Source organism: Drosophila biarmipes, chromosome 3L (assembly GCF_025231255.1).
Source record: "Drosophila biarmipes strain raj3 chromosome 3L, RU_DBia_V1.1, whole genome shotgun sequence".
Lineage (NCBI taxonomy): Eukaryota > Metazoa > Arthropoda > Insecta > Diptera > Drosophilidae > Drosophila > Drosophila biarmipes.
The window spans coordinates 21,539,135-21,561,142 of record NC_066613.1 but is presented as its reverse complement, the minus strand read 5'-3'; the positions used below and the strand labels follow the sequence as shown (position 1 = coordinate 21,561,142).

Sequence of the window (22,008 nt, the reverse complement as noted above, 5' to 3'; positions counted from 1 at the left end):
GGCTAGCCAGCTGGCTCGGGTAACCATCTGGACGGTGAGTGCATAAATTGTGCGCCCAAGTCGCGCACATTATTCATTTTTAATGCCACCGAGACGTAGATGCAGACGTAGACGTAGACGGGCCACAACAATTTGGCCACATGTAAGCACAGCCAAGTTGGCCATAATTGCCTCGAAGTTGCCTCGGCCAGGCCGGCGGAAGAGCGAAGACACCGTGAGCCGGGGCCCACTGCACTGGGCTCCTTATTCAGGTAGCAGCATCATTAAAATGAGTTAGCTCCGCAGACGAAGGAAGCGGAGTCCTGGGACCGAGACCTTTTGGTCGCAATTTGTGGCAGTGCCAGTGCCAGTGCCAGTGGCAGTGGCAGCAATTAAGCCATAGGGTAGATTAACATTAAGCTGCCGCCGGGATAGATGCACTTGCTGCACTCTCTCTCTCTCCTCACTACGAAATTTATTTAATTAACCGGAAATTTTTGTAACCAGAAGTGCCTCTCACGAGAAATGGCAATTTTCTTTAGTTTTCTGCGTCTTCCCTCCTCAAGGCAGCCACAATTCCTCAAAAAAACCAAGCCGGAAAAACTCTTGAAAGCCCAGGAGAGAAAGCATAAATAATATTGCAAATTGAACAAGCTTTTCAATTGCATTACGCAAAAATCTGTGAAGCATTGCATTTTCAATTGTTGTACGCCCCCATCTATATATTCATGTTCCGTATCTGTGTGTATATATATGCATAGCGGCAGCTCGGCTCCGTGCTCTGTGATGTGGCAAACAAAACGTGACGCTTGCAAAATTGTACAACAACCAATTAAAATGCATAACTCGATTTAAAGTTTACATAACATTTTGCTAAATTACAGGTTCGTTCCAGGCATTCAGGCTTATATAAGTGGCCAGCATCCCCAACCCATCGTCCTTCATCCGTTCGACGGTTCAGTTTGCAAGGGGCTTACAATGTCTGTCGCTTGTTGCTGCTGCTGCTGCTGCTGCGATGTTGCTGCTGCTGTTGCCCCGGCAACATGCAATTAAAAGCGATATTGAATTTTGTTACGCTCTGCGCTTGAGTGTGCGATTTGCAGTGGTTGTTGCTGGCCGTGGTAGTGGCTGTGCGGCTCTTATTTAATTTGAGTCGGGCAAAAACACATATTTTGTTATGTGATTGGCATAACTTATACAATGCCAGCAGCTTCGGCTTAAAACCATGCTTTGAATAATATTCCGTGCTGTGGAAATACATCTGTCTGATTTACGTGAGGTTGGCCTTTCAAGCTGATTCCAATTACCAGCTATAAATGCCACACTCTTCTCGTTGCCATTTTTCCACTTTTCCCTTCGATTGTTGTCGGCCTCGGCCAAATCGCCGCTGAACCCTGATATATGGCTATTAAGGCACACAGTACTTTGGGCCCCGAGCATCGCCATGACAACGGGCGTTGAGCTAGAGGCCAGAAGGGCATTATAAATCTTCATTGTTGTGGGCCAGTGTTGTAAAGTAGCGCAGGCAGCAGCCGAAAATTTCCTATGCTGCTTCTATTTTTTCCATGACTTGTGCACTCGGGAAAAAAATCAAGACTAAATTTTAGAAATTCTGTTACATTTTTTTTTTATAATTCTCTTATATTTAAAGCTTGCAAAAAAAAGTACTATACCTTAAAGTAAAATATTTTAGGACGTTATTATAGAATATTGTTTTTAGGTTTTCTTTTTTAAAGTTATGTTCCTTTCACACTTTTTATTATTACTTATTTTGAGTACAATATTCTTTCAGTGTGTGCAAGCATTAGGTTGGCTTTTGTTTTTTAAAACCAATATTATAGACGACGAGTAAATAAATACTTAATCTCCGGCCCTTAAAAATAAAATTCTTTAATTGGGATTATCTCGAAATTCTTAAGATTCCTTTTTATTTAATTTTTCTAAACATTTTATTGCTTTTTCTTATTTGAGAAGTACTTTTCTTCGAGTGTGTGTGTGCTAAAAGCAACATCAATTTGCATGAATTGTGTGGTTGTGTGCGTGTGTGTATATGTAATTACAAAAACACACGAAGCGAGGCTGAGTACGTGCAAATCTGACCAAAAATTTAAATTGAAGCTAAAATTTTTGCCAAATGCTGTTGCCAGCAACGATGACGACGACGATGATGATGATGTATGCAACTCCCCGGCCCCCACTTTCACCCGCTTCCAGCCACACCCCCAGGCCATATAAAACATGGTCAAACCGAGGCCTAACTCCTTTCCCCCACTCTCGCCCACCTTCCAGGCGATCTCTCTGCAGGCCGTTTTGCAAAAACAAGTATATCGAATTTTAATTACATTTGCTTCATCTGTGCGGGTGTATGTGCTATTTGCTTTTTGCGCCAAACAGCCGACACGGAAATGTGATTTTTGATTGAGTGCCGACCAACGGTGGCAAAAAGCTAGGGGAAAAATAAGAGAAGAGGCGAGGCAACAACGCCTTGGGCTTGCACTGCAAAAAATCTGTTTTGAATTCGACTAAGAAAATGTATTATTAGCCAAGACAGGCTAAAGTCCTTAGTTATGGTTAAAAAACCAGCAAATGACTGTTTAACTATTACTTTATGACCGATTTCTCAATGTCATGTTAATTTTTGTGGCACTTTAAGGTAGATTTCTCAATGTGCTTTTAATTTCTGGTGTTAAGATAAAACGTTGTTTCGCATAACAGACAACTAAAGTTATATAACTACAAATTGAGAAAACTAAAAGGTCTTTTCAAAATATTTAACCTCATGCTAACATTCTTAATTGAAAATATGTATATGTTCTAGTGGCTAAGCCACTTCCTGTTTTGGCGAGAGATTTGCAAGTGAGATTTCAAAGTTAATTTCAAAAGCGGTTAACCGAGGAAACGGTGTAGTTATTATATTATTCAAAAATCTTCAAAGGCCTGCCACATACTCTATATACAACTGCAGTTTGTTCTCATTACTATGCATTGTTTCCTGTCAATTGACTGATAGTCGACACTTTTTGTGGTTAACAACGATACAGAGTCCATCGCAGACTCATTTGCATTTCGACAGAGCGGCTACTGCGGTGAATAACATATGCTGTGGTAAATGGCCAATTTGAACTAAGAATTCTTGGGAATATTCGCAGAACGGGTGGGAGGTAAATACTATATATTGATTTCCATCTGCTTACCGCCACGTGGATCACGTGTTCTGCTGTAAGGATGAAGCCTGGGGCACTTACCTAAAACAGAGAAGAAGATGGAGAACTCGATAAGTGGGGTTGCAGGAATCGAGCGGGGGATAAATTCAACTTAAGCAACTCTAAAGGGGCAAATTTTAAAATCTCTCTCGGCTCATTTGCTGAATTGTTGCCATGTTTTTTGGGCTACCCATGGAGCGGGGAAAACAGAACCTAAGATCCTATCCCTAGGCATCCTGTCGACACTTGACGCGGCTTAGCAACCCACAAGCCAACAAACAGGCTCAGAAAACCCAGTGTCAGTTTTATATTATTTTATTTTGTGCCTTCGGAGCTTTGAAAAAGGATAGCTGGCTGGGAGGCCGGGCCTTAGTGGTATCCATTTTCATTAAATGCCTTCGCGGCTCGACTCGGGCTGCCTTTGCCGTGTATCCTGTTACGGGAAGTCGAGGAGCCAAGGAGCAAGGATCCAAGGAGCCAGGAGGCTGAAAAGGATATTGTCTAACAACAAAAGCGGAATAAATTAATTTAGCTCATGTCTTGGCCCCGGCAATGAGCTAGAAAATGAGCTGCAGAATATGTATATGGCATACGGTTGGGCGCCTCTCCCTATAACCTCCAGATAATAACAAAATATGTGCAACTGACAGGTGGTGGCAACAGCAGCAACAGCAGGAGCGGCAGCAGCAGCTCCTTGTCTGAAATTTAATAAGTTCCCGAGAGCTGTCTTCGTTATGGGGCTTATTAAAAATATTAAAGCCTAAGGCAGCCAGGCTATTCTCTATCAATAACTATCTAGAGAAAGCCAAAGAAAACAAGCGTAGATTCTGCCCTTATTGAATTAATTTTTCAATAATCCTTGGCGAGCTAAAACAAATATCTAAAGTGGCATATTTCATGGCTGATAGGACTAATCTTTTATTGATAGGGGAGGGCGCGCTCAACTGAGTTAATTAAATTTGCTGCAGAGGGTTCTGCGGCCTCTGGGAATCCTCTTGCCTTTAATAAGTACATCCACATCCTCATCCTCATCCACATCCACATCCTTATCCCGCCCTGAATACATCCTCATCAGCCAGCGCCGGGCAACCCTTTTCACCGACTGCCTGGCCCCGCCACTTGGCCCAAAAACTTTGTGCTTAATGCTTAGCCGAAACTTTTTTGACATTTTTATTGACAAGAAACCAGGAGCCCCAAAGAAGCGGCTTCTCCGTGCGGCTTGTACAACATTTTTTGCTCTCCCCGGCTGCGGCAAAGTTTCGCCCGGGCCCCGACGGTCTCCTGTGCCCGTGTGTTGCGGTCAAATCTAATTTCCGCAGCTTTTACTACTTTATTAAACTATTACAACTAAAGCCAGCCCGTCCTGCGCCCGTCCTGTTGGTCCTGCCAGGCAGCTGGCGGTGCCGATGGCGATGGCAATGGCAATGGCGATGGGTATTAAAAAAGTTATGTTCCTACGTATATGGTTCTGTGTGGGGGGTGGGCCACGAAATGTGTTAATAAAGCACACTTGCCACCAACATGGCCACATAATGAAACGAAATTGCGGGCGGCAGCAATATAGCTGCGACTACATGGGCACAGGGTATCACATAGGGATGAATATTAACAGGGAAATTCCTCTATTACACCTTTATCGCGTGGGATACTATATAAGAAGAGCTACTTAAAATGGGCGAATGAAGTGGCAGCAAAAACGGGTGAGCTGAGATATCTAAGAACCAAACCGAAATTCGAAAACAGTTCAGAGTTGCATACCAAGCTTGGATTGGTAAAATAGTCGCCAGGAAATGCTTTAAATATGAGTAATACTGACTTAAAAGAATATATCATTACATAAAAAAGTATCAATCAACTAGGTGTTATACTTTTGAGTTTTCATTTCATTTCCAGTGAAACCTTTTTTGAGAAAAAATGGTACTAAAGTGTTTGTTAAAATTTAGACAATGAATGAATATTTTGAAGTCTAACAAAGCTATTTACTTTCAATGAAAATGATAGGTATCTGGGGGATAGAGAACCGATTGATATGGCCAGGGTACGAATATGCTTGGTCCGGGTCCTTCCCTTCTATTCCTTCTACGCTGGTCGGCGAGTGGCATAAGTTGCTGGCACTTTGTGGTTCTTTTATGACTCGTTGGCCCGGCTTGACGGCATCAAATTTCAGCCACTTCCTGCTCGTCTAGCTCCTTCGTCCTTTCCTTGGCCACGTTTAATTGCTCTGACCTTCGTCCGTGTGCTGGTGTGCTTCAGAATTCACTGCATAGTTTCGGGTGTGTTGCATGTTAATTAGCATTAAGCAGGGCAAGAAGCGGAACGCCTTTTCTAGTTCTACCATACCGTATATGTGATAAAAATGTATTGGACTCGCCCAGCCCCCCAGCCCCTAGCCCCGACTTGCATATGAAACTTTGGCCATGGTGCAATTAAATTTAAGCTGCATCGCACACACACACGTTTCTGGGGTCCGGAGAGGCTCAGGAAAATGATCAGGATCAGGACTCACAAAAGACTTGTGGCCAAGGCGACGGCAAAGTTTTGTTGGGTTTTCTGGTTTCGGTTTTTGGTCTATAGACGCAAAAGTTCGCGTTTGTTTCGCTCCCCCTTAGCCGCCCCCGCATTTTTGATATGTATTTTAATTCCTCAGCCTGTGTGGCATTTTGCAGTCCAGGACTTTTGGCTTGCCGGCGGCACAACAGCAACAAGGATGACTGCGGCTTAAATGGCACTTATGAGCTTATGCCACAACTTACATTATTATTATTACTCCGATTTTTTCTTATGCCCGGGTAAATGCCGCTTCTTGGCACGCAATAAATAGTTATAGACTCCGGCGGGCACTTGAAGTTCTGTTTTAATTAAGGCGCATTAAGAGCTGTGTTTTATGAATCCACCGGGTGATGTGGAGCTCTAATTAAGGAAACTTTGGATAAATTAGATTTATGGTTTGGAATATAGCGGATAGTTATCATACCCCCACAGAGGGGTGTTTCATCTGCAATCCAATCAACAGCCTCTGAGCCAAAATCTCATCACACTTTCGCAGCCATTATTATAAAGAATCCAATAAAGCAAAGCTCTCGCATGTCATAAGCGTTAAATTCAATTTGAGTTTTACAACAGAGCCCGCGGTTCGGGGCTTTTGTTCGGTTCCGTTTGACAGTTTTTGCAGCGCACTCAATCAGCACTTGTTAGAACTTTTTAGTGTGCTGTAAAATAAACATGAGTATAGAGCATAGAGCTGAAATGAAATGAAATTTAATAAATGCAGTGCGCCAGGGGGTGGTTGGCTCGTCGCTTGAAACAGGAGTGGAGCAAAGCGACAGTCAGCCTGACATGCACTTCATAAAACTTTGCTCATATAAATTGAAATTGAAATGAAATGATGATGCCAGAGCTGGCACGGTGATATATGGTGTGTGTGCGTGTGTGTGCAACTGCATGGGGCGGGGGACGGGGTGTGAGCAAGTGAGAGTTGACAACCGGCGGAAGCTGCCTTTTTCCCCGCACTTGCCCCAAGCCCCTGGCTGTAAAAATTTGTTGGCCAAACAACAAGTGGAGCACAGCCAAAGCAGCAACAGCCTGAAAAACAACTTAAACTGTCATTGCAAAGTTTGAGCCAAAAGCCCCGTGAGCCAGGGGATGGGGTATTAAAACTTTTGCTCTGAGCAATTATGTGAAGGCTACTTAACTTTTTTGCAGGCAATAAATTTGCTCTTTAAACTGAGCTGCAACGGGCGCTGGCAGAGCACGCACCTGAGTTTTCTGCGACACAATTTTGTTGCACACTCCCTGTTTTTCCCGGTTTTTTTTTTTTTCATTTTTTCCTCAGAATTTTCCAGAGCTATGTGCTGAAATTCAATTAGCCAGCCAAGCGTGGCTGCTTTCGGGGGGGAGGGCGAAAATGGAAGCAGTTTGCCACTTGGCATGCCAGGCAGTTTTGGGGAATGCTTTGAAATACACGCATGCACACTGGGATTCAGAGACACTCATTTGCTCATTGGTTGTGCGGTTGTGACAGGCTGCCGATGCTTCTGCTGCTTTTGCTGCATGCTGCATGCTGCATACTTGCCTCAATTACGCCGAAAATGTCACATTAATTATTGGCATTTATGGGGTTTGCGCCGCTTTTGATATGATAGACGACAATGCAGGCCAAACATTTGAAGTCTACTTTACGGCGCACCATTGTCTCTGCGTGTGTGAGTGCGTGTGTCAGCCGCACAGAAATTGATGTGTGTGTGCGTGGGTGTGCGTATGCCATGTATTAATTGGAATTTGTTTTTGTGTGTCAGCTGCAAGACGTCGACGATTCAGCTCTTTGTTGGCTTTTGCGGCAATTAAAAGTTAATTTGACAAAGCGAGACATTTCGAATTAATTTCGAGTCTAAACGACGCTTTAATTCAATTTATGTTTTTGGCAGCCCAGCTTGACAATGGTCGATTGACTCAAGGTCTGCGCTGGCGAAATCTGGGCGACTAGAGTGTGTATTCTTTAAATTAATTGAGTTCCAGAGCGTGGCTCCTGGGCCAATTACTTAATGACAGCCCACAGTGGCAGTGATTAGGCCGCAGAAAGCGCTCTGAGCCCAAAAGGGGCGCCCATTCAGTGTCAACTTATGTCAGCAACAGGAGCCTCCTCCTGGACTCCGCCTGGCATCCTCCTGACAGCCTCCACACTCGTGCGGCTACTTATGCAAAACGCTAGGCGACACCACCCGCTGCTGCTCATATACACGCACATGGGAGCCCTGATTGCCGGCGGACGGAGGGCGGTACAGTGGGCTCCATCGGCGGCAGAGGGAGAGGGACAGTGGAACACTGCGGCGCAGACACACAATTGTGTTGATTGCACAGATGACAAGACCTAGGACGAGATGACAACTTTGCTGCCTGCCAGCCTTGATGACAATGAAGTGCATGCATGAATATTCTAATCAAATGAGCCGCCAGCGGCTCCAGGCTCCTGGCTTCCAGCTCCTGGCTCCCAGCTCCTGGCTTCTGTCTCCTGGCCTCTGCCTGTGTCCTGCCATTGTCGGGATGCAAAATTTTTCGCCTCCGCCACATGGTTACACACGGAGAAATGGTTCAGGTCAGGTAAAAACATAATAATCTCAGAGGTGAAATCCCCCACTTAAAATTGTACTAAATGCTTTTTGTAATATTAAAGATTTACTCCAGGCAATAAACAATGATGATAAATCAAATTTAGTGCAACTATTTGCTAGTAGTTGAAAATAATTGTTTGCTGCACGGTCAATTGTATCATTTAATTTACAAATTTAGCTCATTGTGATTTATGGTAATCGTATTTATTTGTTTTTGTTTAGTGGCTGCAATCTAGAATATCGTATATATTATCTTCATAGATAAATAAAATCTCATTGAACCTCACTAAAGAATTTACTCAAATGATTTATTTTTTCACCTTTTTCTCCCAGTGCTGCACCACATGCTTTGTGTTTTGTGCTGGGCCAAAGTTTCAAAGTCAGCCCAAGTCCCCGGCCAGAAAAACCTTTCCTTTACCTCGTTTCATTTCATTCACTCACTGAAATCGAATTTGCATAATTTAACATGATGGTTGCGCTTATTCCCGTGGCCTGTCAGGCGCACAGACATCGGTGTTCCAAGGACTGGGGGCCGGGTTATTATTGTTCGCCCTCGGATTCGGCGTCACCGCATTTCGCTGCCACATGCATCATCATTTGCATACATTTGCAGTTCGCCCAGTCAGTCAATGTTCATTCCTCATTACCCCGCCAACCGCCACTCGCACCCTGCACTTACCCCGCCTTGCCCTCGGCGAAGTCGATTTTCTTTGAATATAATTCGGAGCGGAAAAGTGCGGAGACGGAGGGCATTGACGTTGATGGATTTTGGCACTTACACAGGCTAGCGCCTGTCACTTTCCTAACACCAACTGCGACTCCGAAAAAAGGGAGCGCCAGTCTCTGCTCCAGTTGAGCTGACTTTGAAGCGCATTTTAATGAAGAATGATATGTTGGCATCGCAGCCGCAATTTTCCTACCCCTCCAGCCACACCGCCTAAAAAATTTAACCACATCGACTGACAGTTTTCGCGGCTTTGCACGCAGCCACTGTCGAAGTTGAAGAGCGACGACATCAACAACCAGTTTTTCCGTTCGACAGGAAGTCAAAAAAGTAGGAAACAAGGCGGAGAAAAATGAAAATTTGTATCAAATTATGTCGCTGCTTTGTCTACGATTCGTTTGACATTCCTGCGCGGGCTGGCAAATAAATATATGCGTGAAATATTTCAGCTATTCAAATTTGTGCGGAAATTTCAGGCATCAATTTGATTGGAAACTGATGGCTGTCGTGAATCTCAGGAGCCCACTCCAGCCGTTTGAAAGGCCTAAGTGCAGCCTCCCCCTGCCAAGCTGCCCCCTTAAAAACCAACCCCTAAGCAAATAAAAAAGAAAAACACAGCAGAGCACACAAAAACAAACAGAAATAATAAATAAACCCCTGAACAGTTGGTTTCCTATGCAGAGTGTCACATGGCCAATGGGCCACGCCCCCTTCCGACCGCCGAGGCCGGCCGCCTCTGCCTTTTCATGCATATCAAAATGGCAACAATAAACGCCAACAAAAGAACAACAATAACAAACATTAACATGGAAATACACACGCACACGGCAGTCAAAAATGTTGCAAATGTAAGCAAAATAAAAGTATACAACAAAGACACAATTACACTCACAGACCGACTGTTTGCCAGTGTATCTGTGTGCGCTCTGTTCGTATCTGTGTGTGCGGGTGTGTGCGTCTGTATTTGTAAAACCAAAACTTTTGACATAATAAAATGGAATGTTATTGTTAAAAAAGTTACTTGCATATTAAAACAAACGAAACTTGCCACTGCCTCTATCTCTCTTTTATTTTGTTCTCTTATTTTTATTTTTACCCCACCCCCCTGTGTGTGTGGGTGTGTGCGCGCGTATTTTTACTTGCAAATGCCGCATACAAATGCAAATGGCCGGCGTGTGAAGCGCGCAGCACTGCCAAAAGCAAACAACTTTAATTGAACTGTTTACCCGATTTTTATTTTATGCCACCTCAAGGCCCCCCAGCTGCAAACTCCGCGTAATTGTTATGGTTATGTTTGTGATGATTATTTGGCTCGTTGCACAGCTGGCCACATTTTCTGGCTGCCACTGTATCAGTTGACTGACCAGTTCTCCGCCCCCTGAGCAGGGCAGAAGCCGTATGATAAACAGGGTAAACACTGCGTATACTTAATATTACCCCGAATAGCTTCCTACGGATGGCACAAGCTATACGACAACGATACAGCCGGGCTTTGTAATCTAAAATAATTTTAGCACGTCTACGGACAACCAAGCTAATGCCAAAAAACGTAACGATCAACAGAATCTTAAGTTTAATCAAATAACTGGAAAATACAACAGTCAACGAGCCGAACACGTTACGTATACTTAATATGAACAGTATCTGGGGTGGGGGGAATTCAAAGGGATATAGCTGTAGATAGGCAGTAAGTACTATAGTTATTCATAGATAGGATGGACTGTACTCACCTTTGCTAGCACCGTCCGGGCCGCGAAGAATGGTGCACTCCTCTATGGTGCCGAACGGATGGAAGATTTGTCTAACATCGTCTTCGGTCTGTTGTTTGCTGAGCATGCCAACGAACAGCTTGCGATCTAAATGCTCTGTTTGGGTTTCGGGTTTGTTCATGTTGCATGTCATGTCGTGTGATTCGATCGATCCGATTGATTTTGATTGATTACGATTGATTTACGATTTCGATTTTGATTTCGATTTCGATTGTTGCACCAAAAGAGACGGCAAAATGGACAAGTGGCAATGTGTGTGTGGCAGTGTTCGATCGTTTTGGTTTCGGTTTTTCGTGTGTGAAAATGATAAGTTTTCAATCAAGAAGCCATAGCCAGAGAAAATTCGCATCAAATAAAATTCAAAATTCGAAAAATGAATACCGAAAAATAATATTTATATCGATCATAATGTGTTGGTGTGTCGTATAAAGAGAGATGTAAATGCAACAGGGTTACACATTACGCAACATTTTTTTTTTGTAACGAGTAACGAACGCAGCAGGCACATTTACGTAATTGTTTTTTGTTTGGTAAATTTGTTCAAAATTTCAACAGGCGCAAAATACCCAAAGGAAAGTAAAAGCAACAACATTTAGTTAAGAAGAAATTCGTTGGTGTTTGGGTGGATAGTTTGGGCACCAATAGAGCAAATACAATTACAACATTTATTAATGTGGTTAGGTTTCGTTTTTGTTTTTTTTTTCGTGGGTGGGAAGAGGGAGTACAAATTTTGATTTTATAAGCGGAACGAATTTTGTTTTGTTGAAATTGTTGCATCAAGAAGGTAGAAATTTCGATAAGGAAAATGAACCGAATCAAATCAGAAGAATACGAATAAGACCACAAAAGAAGTGAAATCAGTTTTTGAAAATCATAAGAGAAGAATTGTCAGTTTTCCAATTTTGCCAATTTTGATGTATTCATTTTTTTTTCGTTTCAATCATATATATTTGATATAGAGCACGAACAAGTGTTACATAAAAAGGAAAGAAAAGAAGATAAAATGGGTGATATTTAGTTAAAATTGTCGTACAATTTGTTTTTGGTTTAACTTACAATTTACGAGAATCGAAATTAGCTATTCATAAGATACGTAATATATAAGTATGATATTTATGTATATGTATATATAGAACACACACGCAAACCATCTCGCACACACAGACATACAAGCTGGCCACGCACAGAGCTACTGAGTTAAGGATAGACATTGAAAGGTAATTGAACACTCTATGCCACTACTTGAAAAAAGAATCGGTAAAATTACGGGCGAGCATGAGGAAATATATGGCTTAAAAGTACTTAGAGTCTAGGCTTTGGGTGGGGTTAGTGGGTGGTCTAATGGTTGAGCGATAGATGGTGGTGATCAGCAGTAGACTCTCTAAAATCTAATCAATATCTACTGGTAAGCGGGTAAGGTCCCACAAACGGCAGCTGTCACGACTGCCGCCTCTCAATTTCACATTTTCCAATGCTATTTCACGTTTTTCGCCTTCCACAAAAGCTCGAGCCAAGGATCCAAGGACACCACACTCGCACTCGCACGCCCACTCGGATCATATCGAAAATTGAGCGTCACATAATTGGCAAAACACTTGCCACAGACAGCCCAGCCAGTCCGCCCCAGCTGCTGCTGCTGCTGCTGTCGCGTTAAAGTGGCAAAAGCAATCGAAGTAGAAAATAACTAATACGACACGTTGGCCCCATGCACACATGGCCTGCAGGCAATTGTCTTGTGTCCGGGTTAAGCCTAATGGCATTTGGGTTCCAGGTTCCAGGCTCGGGTCCTTTCCTCTGGAACTCCTTGCCCTCCCAAGCACGTGCAATAAGCCAAACAACGCCCCTGGCATGCTAAACAACAGCCGGAGTGGGGCCAAAGTGGAAGGGTTGGCTTAATAAAAATGTAAAGCACGTTGAAACGGAGGGCAGGACAAGGTAAAAATAGTGCAGCATACTTTGCGGCGCCTGCTGTTGTACATATGAAATGGCATAGTTCAACTGGCTGTTAACAGTTGCGGCCGAGCCGAAAAAAAACGCCGGAGAGGGTGAAAAAGGTCAGTGGGTGGCGGCGGGCAGGACAAAGGGATTTGCACAATGTTTAGCCTGGCGTTGCAGCAATTTTCTACAATTACCTGGGGCACAACGACACAGACCGGCAGGGATAAAATGCACACAGGGCTTTCAGTGATTCCCTTTTGCTTGTACTGCTTTCTGCTTTCTCCTGTTTCCTTTTCTCTTTTTTTTTTTGGTTTTTTACTTTCTTTTTTGTCGGTCTCCGAGCTAAAGGAAAGAGCAGTGAAAATAATATTAAAGGCCATTAGGCTCATATAGACAAGTTAAGTGGCTCCTGGTCTGGGTCCTTGGTCCCTGGCTCCTCCCGTGATTCCTTTGCCCGCCATGTGTGTCGCAGTTTTTGGATTTTATTTTTATGCCTGCCCGGGCAAAAGAAGTCATTAACGTGTCGTTGTCTTTGATGCTGCCAGCCAAAGTGAAAGGGGGTAGTGCGGCCAGAAGAAAGCCAAATTAAATTAGCTAACCACATGGCAACTTTTGTGCTATATACATGTGCTGCGCCATGGCAGACGACAAGGACAGGCCACTAATTGTTGCACGTTATGTTTTTGCTTATCTTCCCAGCCAGGAGCCCCTGGATCCGGCATCCAACATCTAGTACCCAACATCCAGCTGCATCTTCAGCGCTGTTTTGCCCCCTCCCGGGGGAGAGTAATTGTATTTTAAGTCCTGGCCAAAGGTGAAAAAGCCAGTCGCGTCTATGAATAATACAAAAAATTGTGGAGACAGCGGCGCCAGAGGATAAATAAAAAAGGCGAGGGGAAAAAACTAAACACAAAGTCGCTGACAAAGCGAAAGTCAAAGCTCAAAGCTCATGTGTCCCAGGACTCCCTCCGCAGACCGTTCTCCTAGCCGTTTTTTCACTGTACTTCCTTTGACTGGCTGGCTGGCTGGGCACCGTTGCCAATTGACATGTAAATTGACGTTTAATGGCTGCTAATGAGCGTCTGAGGATTAGTTCTTCCCCTCGGCAAGTGTGAGGCCCCATTTGAATAACTGAATGCATGGGAGGAGGCGTGGGGGAGATCTCTGATGAATCAGGTGTCCGTATTATGATGGAATTTCTGCACTCAAAGGCTGACTTTGCTCCAGAGATTATGTTCAGTCTTAGCTATCCTATTGCAGCTAATAAATCATGAAACAAACAAATAAATACTCCATTAATTTTCACAGCTTAGCCAGCATTCTGTGAACTAACTGAGCTGCAAATGAAGATCCTGCCGTAATGCGACCAATTCATATCTGCAAAATGTTTTAATCTGATTACGGCAGATAGCTCAAAATGCTATGTAAATATGTTTAAGTTATTAATTATTTTGAGGGGATTTTGCAGCTCTCCGTTATAATTACAAAACTTAGTGGGAGCCGTCTTGGAATAATATTTGCTTGGCAAAAACTGATTGAAAGCGAAACGCCCGAATCAACCCCCTGAAATTACTGCCTGTATACTGTATTTATGTGCTTGTATCTCTTGTCCGACCACGTTTATTTTGCTATAAATTATTGAAATTGTAATTACTTAGGCAGGAAATGGGTAAACGAGCACCAAATCGTCTACTTAATGCTGTCCAACTGGCTCTTCACGTTGATATGCCCGCTTTTCTCAGCAGCTTGTAATGAAAATTTAATTAGAAATGTATCTATATATATATATACATTGATTAAGGCATGAGGCACTTTGGGCCTAAGCCTAGAGTAAGTAGTTTTTCATTTGCATTTTTCCAGATTTTATTAGAGCCCTCTTCTACTCGCTGTGATTGATGATGTGCTTCGTTTGGGGGAGTGTGGGACCGAGTGACTGGTAAAAGGAAACTAATTAATATGTAATTAGTGACACTCATTTGACATGTAACGAGGCTAATGTAAAAATATTCAGGAATCTGATTCTTCGACAAGGGAAGGGGTGAAAGTCTGAAGAGAGGGAAGCTCATCCTTGATTAAAATGTAAATTACTCCGCGTGCCATCAATTCCTTTGCCATATGCTAAAGCCCAATCTGGGGGCTCAGATGCGGCAAATGGTATGCTGCCCCATCAATATTGCCCCTAATTGTTGGCCAAGTGTGCCTGCAGGCGCTGCTGGATAGTCGACAACATGCCATTTTTATGGCAGCCAGACAGTCTGAAAGTCATCCCCCTGAAGAGCCGGCGAGGAGGTGTCAGTATTTATCTGGCAAATAAGCTAAATGCTCCCTTTATGAGTCCCTTAGCAAACAGTTGGTGTCGTCGCCCGACAATTGTGTGGCAATTGTCAAAAGTCTCCCCTCAGTCTTTTGACGTTTAAATATGACTAGAGATAACTCAGCTTCCCCGCCTTTGTTGCCATTGTGTCGCGAATCCTTTGGGCCTCCTTCCGGCGACTTTTGAGCTCTCGAGTTTATTTGTCAGTTTGAAATTCTTCCGTAATAAGCGTAAAACTCGACTATAGGCTGGGGACAAACTGACTGAATTGTAGGCATTCTGGCGAAAGCGAGAGCCAGCCCAAAGTTAGGAGTAAATTAGTTATTAGCCTTGTAAGTAGTTCAAAAGTTAAGCCAGCTGACAGTTCAGATTCTGAGCTTCTGAGTTTTTGGGAATTGGAAAAGGGCTGGGAAGGAGTCGCTAAAATGCGCCTAATTGTTAATTAGTGTCAGCGCAAAATTTGCGTGCGGCTGCAGTGCCAGACATTTCCATAGTCACATTTTTAGGCACAAAAGTTTTCGTCTTGGCCAGAAAGGGCCAAAAGTCAAAGGCAGACCGAGGCCGGAAATGCGAAGAGGGCGGAAACTTTGTCTTCGTGGCTGTGGTATTGAAGTGTTAATTAATATTGAAAGGGATAAACTTTAGTCTGACTTCCTGAGCACCGAAGAAAGCACAGCCATTTGGGGTTGGTCTTAAAGAAAATGTATCCCCCAAAAAAAGAATTACTTTAAAACTGAGAAGGGGTTTTCTGAGGGTAATTGAAAAACCTTTTGAACTATTAAAACATCCAGTATCCGCCGTATTTTCAGCGTGGTTCTTGGCTTCTAGAGACGGAAAACATTTGCATTTCATTTTGCAGTCGGTGATAAATTTGGACTTCTTCGCCCACAGCCTCCTGTGCCACTTGGAAAGGCAATCTTGACAAGCCATTAACATTTCATGTGCACCTTGTCTCCGCTTTTTTCCGCTGGCTTGACTATCACACTAAAAGTCAATATAAAGTAAAAATTTTTTATGACCCCGGGATTATCATGCTGCAGCTCCAGCTTCACCTTCAGCTTGACATGAAATTGGCTGCACACTGTGGGTAACCAGAAATTGGCCATAAAAGGCCACCGACGAGCGACGACCAATAGGTGCCCGCCATCGCTGCTCCTTTTGATATAAATAAATGTGTAAAAAATATAGAAATTTTTATTTTAAGTAGTGACGCGTCAGGGATAATGTTAATGGCACATGGCATTTTCATTTCGAACGCATAAAAGTGTCCGCAGTTCACGTGAAATGCTTAAAGAAAGCAAAAAAAAAGGCGGTAGAAAGGAAAGTCGACGGAAGAGGAAAATGTCACCCGGAGAATGTCCTCTTTGTGGCTGCCGTTTATGTCTGTACAGATTTGTTTTTTATTTCATCTATATATGCACAAGATATGTGGGTATAATAAGGGGCAACTCACGATAAAGCGGAATTTAAAGTTTATGGGCGCTAGACGGAGTTCGTCCTGCATACGCTTGTATAATTATATGGTCTGTCTCCGTTTTATAACTCTGGTCTCTGGATTTTTGGAAATGGCCAGAAGACATGGCCGTAAAGCTCCCCGAGCTCCGAACATTTTTTACCCGACTTTAAGCTTATGGGAAATAAATCTTAGGGCTAGACTTTATGTTAATATTAATGCTTACTTTTTGTTTGTATCTCTAGACCTTGTCTGCTTTTTGGTTGCTTTGCTCTAGTAACTTTGTGTACCGTGCTTGTTAGTTTAATATGCTTGGAATGCAACGGAGTGTTATTAGTTAAGATTAAGTAGTATAATATCTTTAATTTGACTGGCTATTTTTGTATTTCAGCACTTCGTTTCGATTTGAACTGATGGGCTTAAAGCTCTGTCTACTTGAGGCACGGCTTATTACGATTACTTATCACTTCCTAATGAAACGGTTGACACTGACAAACTTTGATGCCTTTAAGCACAGATTTAATATCTAATTCGAATGGACGTTTGCTGGGGGCCCCTCCTCTTGCACTTGTGCAATCGTCGAGTTATTTGCTACTTAGTATGGATTCTCCAAGCTTCCATTGTGAACGCCTTCTTTAGTGGAACGCCTTCATTTCGTTGCTTCTCACGCCGATGGCTAAATTCGTGTACAGGTTTTTGGGTTTTGGTTTTCGTATTTTTGATGATGGTTTTCAAAGTTTTTGCAAAAAAAGAGAAGAGCAGAAAAAAGAAAGAGAAAAGTAAGAATAAATAAAGTTTTATAATCTCTGTTGTTGTTTGGGTTTTTCTGATTGGTCGGGGGTTTTTCTGTAGTAAAATATTTACTTTGTCAATGTTGTTGCATATTGTTAATTAATTGGTTTATTTGTTGTTGTATCTTTTTTCGCAATTTGGCTTATGTATTTTTATACTACGGAAAAGAGCAACACGAAAACAATGCACAACAAATGTTTACGTGGCACAACAATACAAAATTGCTATTTAAATTTTTGCGGCCAGCCGCTTGAAGAGGTACGTAAATAAGAGTAGATATAGCACAACATTTAACATAATCGTTTAAGTCTTTCCTGAATTGTGTCGACTATTTTCAGTGGTAAACTGTACGCACAACATCGAAAAACAACAACACAGAGGTATAAAATTTTATTGGGGCCAAAATAAACAGAAAATTTAATTAAGATAAATATGCGGGGTGGGCGGGAAATTTTTGGGTGTTAGAATGGAAACGAAAAAATCAGCTAAAATATTATTAAAGTACGATATATTTACGGGTACAAATTGTCTGATATTTAAGAGCATCAAAGTTTGATATGTCACTGATTTGATGGTCATATGATTCGCTTATAGATACGTAATAAAGATTAAAGTAAATATGATAAAATACACGACAACAACAGACGGCATATGCGTATGTACGGAAATAAAGGTGGTTACATATCGATACAAGGTAGTAGTAAAAGTAACTAGTCTAGATGGTAGGAAAATATAAGGGCCTATGGCCAGGGAATTACCACAACAGTTGATTGGGCACTGGAAAAGCAATAGATGTTTGTAAGTGAGGTGCGGCATAATGCTAGATCTGAAAAACAAAGTCTTCCATCATTTATGCCTGCCCTAAAGCATCCTTAGCTGAATACACTTTGCCTGACTTAACCCTTGGAAAACAACACTCTCCGAGTGGCAAGTCAATGCAAAACTTCAGGCGCAGCACACTCTTCAACACCTTGACAGCAGCTGATGCCACAAATCAACAAACAAAACCAACAAAGCGAGAGAAAGGCGGAGAAAGGGGAAGAGGACATTGCAGCCAAGTCAAGTTCGTCAATCAAATTGCTTTGGGAAGTTTTAACAGAAAATGGTTCAATAAACATGTCTTACGTAAAACATTTTAATTAAATTATATGTTCCACCCTCCCCCTCTCATGTGTGGGTGTGTGTGTGTGTGCTAGTGCGTTTTGCAATATTTATCAATTTTCCCAGAGTCATCACAATAACCATACGTCTTCATCTAGCCCCAACACACAAACACAAGCACAGCCAAGCACATACACAGGCACCGTCCCACTCACACAGGCAAACAAGAGTGTTTTAGCGCTCTTCATGCACATCACTCATTTGCACGAAGGGGTAGTGCAGAAAGAGAGGGGCAGATTGAGGGGGAGAGAGCCGGCATGATATAGGGGCGGAGGGGGTACGCTCTACTTTAATTTAATTTTTGTGGTTGCTTTTCCTTGTTGCTGTTCTTGTAGCTGTAGTTGTTGCTGTTTGTTTGTTTGTTCGTTGCGCGCAATTAATTGAACTTGCAGCAGACTCAGACTATTGACAGCCGGGGGGGTGGCCTGGCAAGGATTGGTGGGCAGGAGCGCCAAAGGACCTCCCCTGCGGAGCAGAGCTGCTGCTGCGGTTGAGTCGATGAACACTTAAGCCGCACTCAATGCACCCCGCTCGTTACCCGTTACGCCCTTCGGAATTTAACTAAGACAAACACCACAGCGAAAACAACAGAAACGGACTGAGCCACACACAGATACACTAGGGTGGACCTTATTCGTAGAAGCGAAATTATTATAATATTTAATTGATTCAACTAGCTTAACCATATGAACACAATACTTACAACACAATCCATTTAAATACAATAATGAAAATTTCGAGATATTGATTTTATTTATCTACTTTAATATTTTATATGCAAAAAAAAGTTTTTGAAGATACTTTGAGTTAGAAAATTAGAAACACAGGTTCGAAACCAGATCCCTCTTCTTAAATATTTATTAGCATGTCTAAAAAATTCTCAAATAATTGTAGAACATATCTTTAAATATATACATATAAAAAAAATTGCTTGCTAATAACAATTCTAAGAATAAATGTAAAATACATTTTTTAGGACTTTCTTGACATAACTACGCATGTTATGCTTACAATTTAAGGCAACTTTGATACTCGGCTTAAGGGACAATAAAATCCTTTCAATTCTATTCCACAGTGGTCCACCCTAAGCTACACAATCGCTCGGACAAATACGGCAACACAAGTTTTGCAGTTTGTTGCCTCTTCCGTTTGGGTATATGAAATGCTTTCGGGTCTTATGTTGGCTTAGCAGCAAACTTGTCTAAGCTTTCGGCCAAGACAGATAGATGGGCGCCGTGCAGATCCTTGGCCTGCAATTACAATTACGCATGGAGGGGAAGAAAAAGCGGCAGTGGATGATGGAAAGCGGCCAACGGTAATTGTAATGGCCGACAAAGTTGGCAAGACGTTTAGCAGTTTAACGCACATTTAACCTGATGCAGCAGTGGCTGCAGGATCCCTTTAAAGCCGGGATCTCCTTTGACTTTCCACTACTTAGCGACCGGCAGTAAGGAACTCCGCATCCTGGTCAAGGCTCTCGGCTGCCAGCCTCTAAAACATATTGCACAATTACTTGGCACGAACTCACACACACACACACACACAGTGGGGGTAAAAAAATAAAATAGCTAACGAAATTTATGTTATTGTTTGTCTGACTGCCTGGCAGCCAGGAGCAGCAAGGACTATTCGTACCTTGGCCAGGCAACTCGCTCCCATATTATTTGCACATATTTCTGGGCATACCAGCATGTGTGTGTTTGTGTGTGTGTGTGTTGGCCCTGTTTGTTGCAACATTTTATTTATCGCACTGGCCATAAAATGCACGCTGGGGGCATTTGTAACAATTTCGCAGCCGCACACAATGGAGGATCCAAGCCCAGGTCCTTTTTCCACCCATCCCTTCCCCTCATTCCCTTTTCGCCTTTCTTAGTCAAGTTAAAATATTACAACATCATGCTTAAAAGTCACGTTTAAACGCTGACGACGACGGCGCTGAAAGATTATTGCATTTTTAGACTCCGGGTTCCCCTCTCCCTTTCCCGGGCAAGGCACCTGGGCTTCTGGATTCCACCTGCGCACAGCCGCACAATCACAAACAAACGTAGTTCATTTCAGTCAGACGTCGTCCTTGTCGTCCTTGTCGTCCTGCGCCTGCCTGTCTGTGAGTGCCGGCGAAATAAGTAATAGTGTTGCAACGTGCCTGCCGCATTTTATTTCCTCTCCAGCCAGATACCCAGGATTCGGGGGGCTAAGGTGGCAGCGGATCCTTGGAGCCGGGGATTTTGCTCGCTGGCAAGCCATTGATTGTATAATTCCTGTGTTGCGAGTGAAAATTGTATATGCTTGATGTCTGATTGAATTGAATTGATGTGAGAAAGTGACTGCCGCCCCCCCTTCGTTTGGCTTTTGCGGTTACGAAACCAATTTATTTGCTTTCCCAATGTGCAGGATAGAGAGGGGATATTTTAAATAGCACTGGCAAGGTGTATCCTTCCTCTTTCGACTCTGGCCCAGAAATCCTTGAAAGCCAAAAATGATTTCATAAGATGAAAAGCGCTTTTTCCCACAATATTTTGTGCGCAGAAGAGGTTTGAGCGAGCCGGCAGGAAAAACCACAACAATTTTTGGCAACTTTGTGGGTTGGCAGATTGAAATGTTAGTGAAAAGTAGAGGAAGATGCTGGCTTGGATGGGGGAGCATATAGAGCAGATGAATGCAATCAATGGTAATGACAATTAAAGCAAATTGCTGAAGGTAGAACGAAGTATTTGTATTGATGCAACTATGTTTTCAGTGTCTAAGGCGGTTTCAATTACTTTTAAGGGATGAGCTCAGTCAGAAGAGCAAGTCACTTTTTCAATTTTCAAAATTAAAAAAAGAAGAAAATTCAACGCACACACGAGTAAATCACTGAGTTACTGTGTCGCATTGATAAACCCTTATCAAGCTGCCTCTTTTTGCCAGGCACACACACACTTGCCACTTGCCGCCTGCCACTCCAACCCCCAAGAACGTTGACACTCTGTCAGAGGGCACGCAACTCGATGGGAAAAAAGTCACTAAACGGAACGCGGAAGTCTGACAAGGGTGAATGGGAAACCTGCCCGAAAATAAGGCCTGAATTTAAAAGTCAGGCAATGTAGCTCGCATATTAAAATCTATAAAATATGCTTGTGACTGCTTTACGACTTGAAAGGCGGCAGTGGCGGTAGCAACAAGAAAAAAAAGTTCAATATTTGTAAATCTTCTGCCGTCGCCTCCGCTCGACTCCTCCGAAATGGCCACCAGGCTCTCGTTCTTTATGGGTTAATGGTGCGAAAACGTGACTTAATGTGCGTGTGTAAGAATTTTTTCCGCTCCTGGGAAGCCCGAGAGTTATGAATCAGGGGGTGGGGCACAAAGGAACCCATCTGGTGCTCAAAGGTCAAAGCAATTTGGGGCTACCAAGGGCTGGCGGATTTTAATAGAAATGTCAGCCAGTCGGGCTTTAAGATGGGCATGCTTGACTTGCAGTGAATACTGAATGTTAAAGACTTCATTTAATTATATATTTTTGGCCAAAAAGTAGCTGCCACTGGAAGTGAGTTTAGGGTAAATGACAAATCCCTATGCTAAATATGCTTA

General features: G+C 42.8%; 1 protein-coding gene across 33 annotated transcripts in view; it reads right to left on the bottom strand.

The window, feature by feature from the left end:
* LOC108034817 (CUGBP Elav-like family member 4) overlaps positions 1-22,008 on the bottom strand; it is a 277,319-nt gene that overhangs the window by 56,411 nt on the left and 198,900 nt on the right. For 16 of the 33 annotated variants that reach the window (XM_044094806.2, XM_050886647.1, XM_050886650.1 and 13 more), the window contains one exon: positions 10,745-10,879. The exons of 15 other annotated variants lie outside the window; for them this stretch is intronic. In XM_044094806.2, coding sequence (XP_043950741.1) covers positions 10,745-10,879 — 135 coding nt within the window. Of the gene's footprint in view, positions 1-10,744; positions 10,880-16,714; positions 17,080-22,008 lie in introns of those variants that run through there. 2 more of the 33 variants (XM_050886656.1, XM_050886658.1) reach the window with 2 other exon arrangements.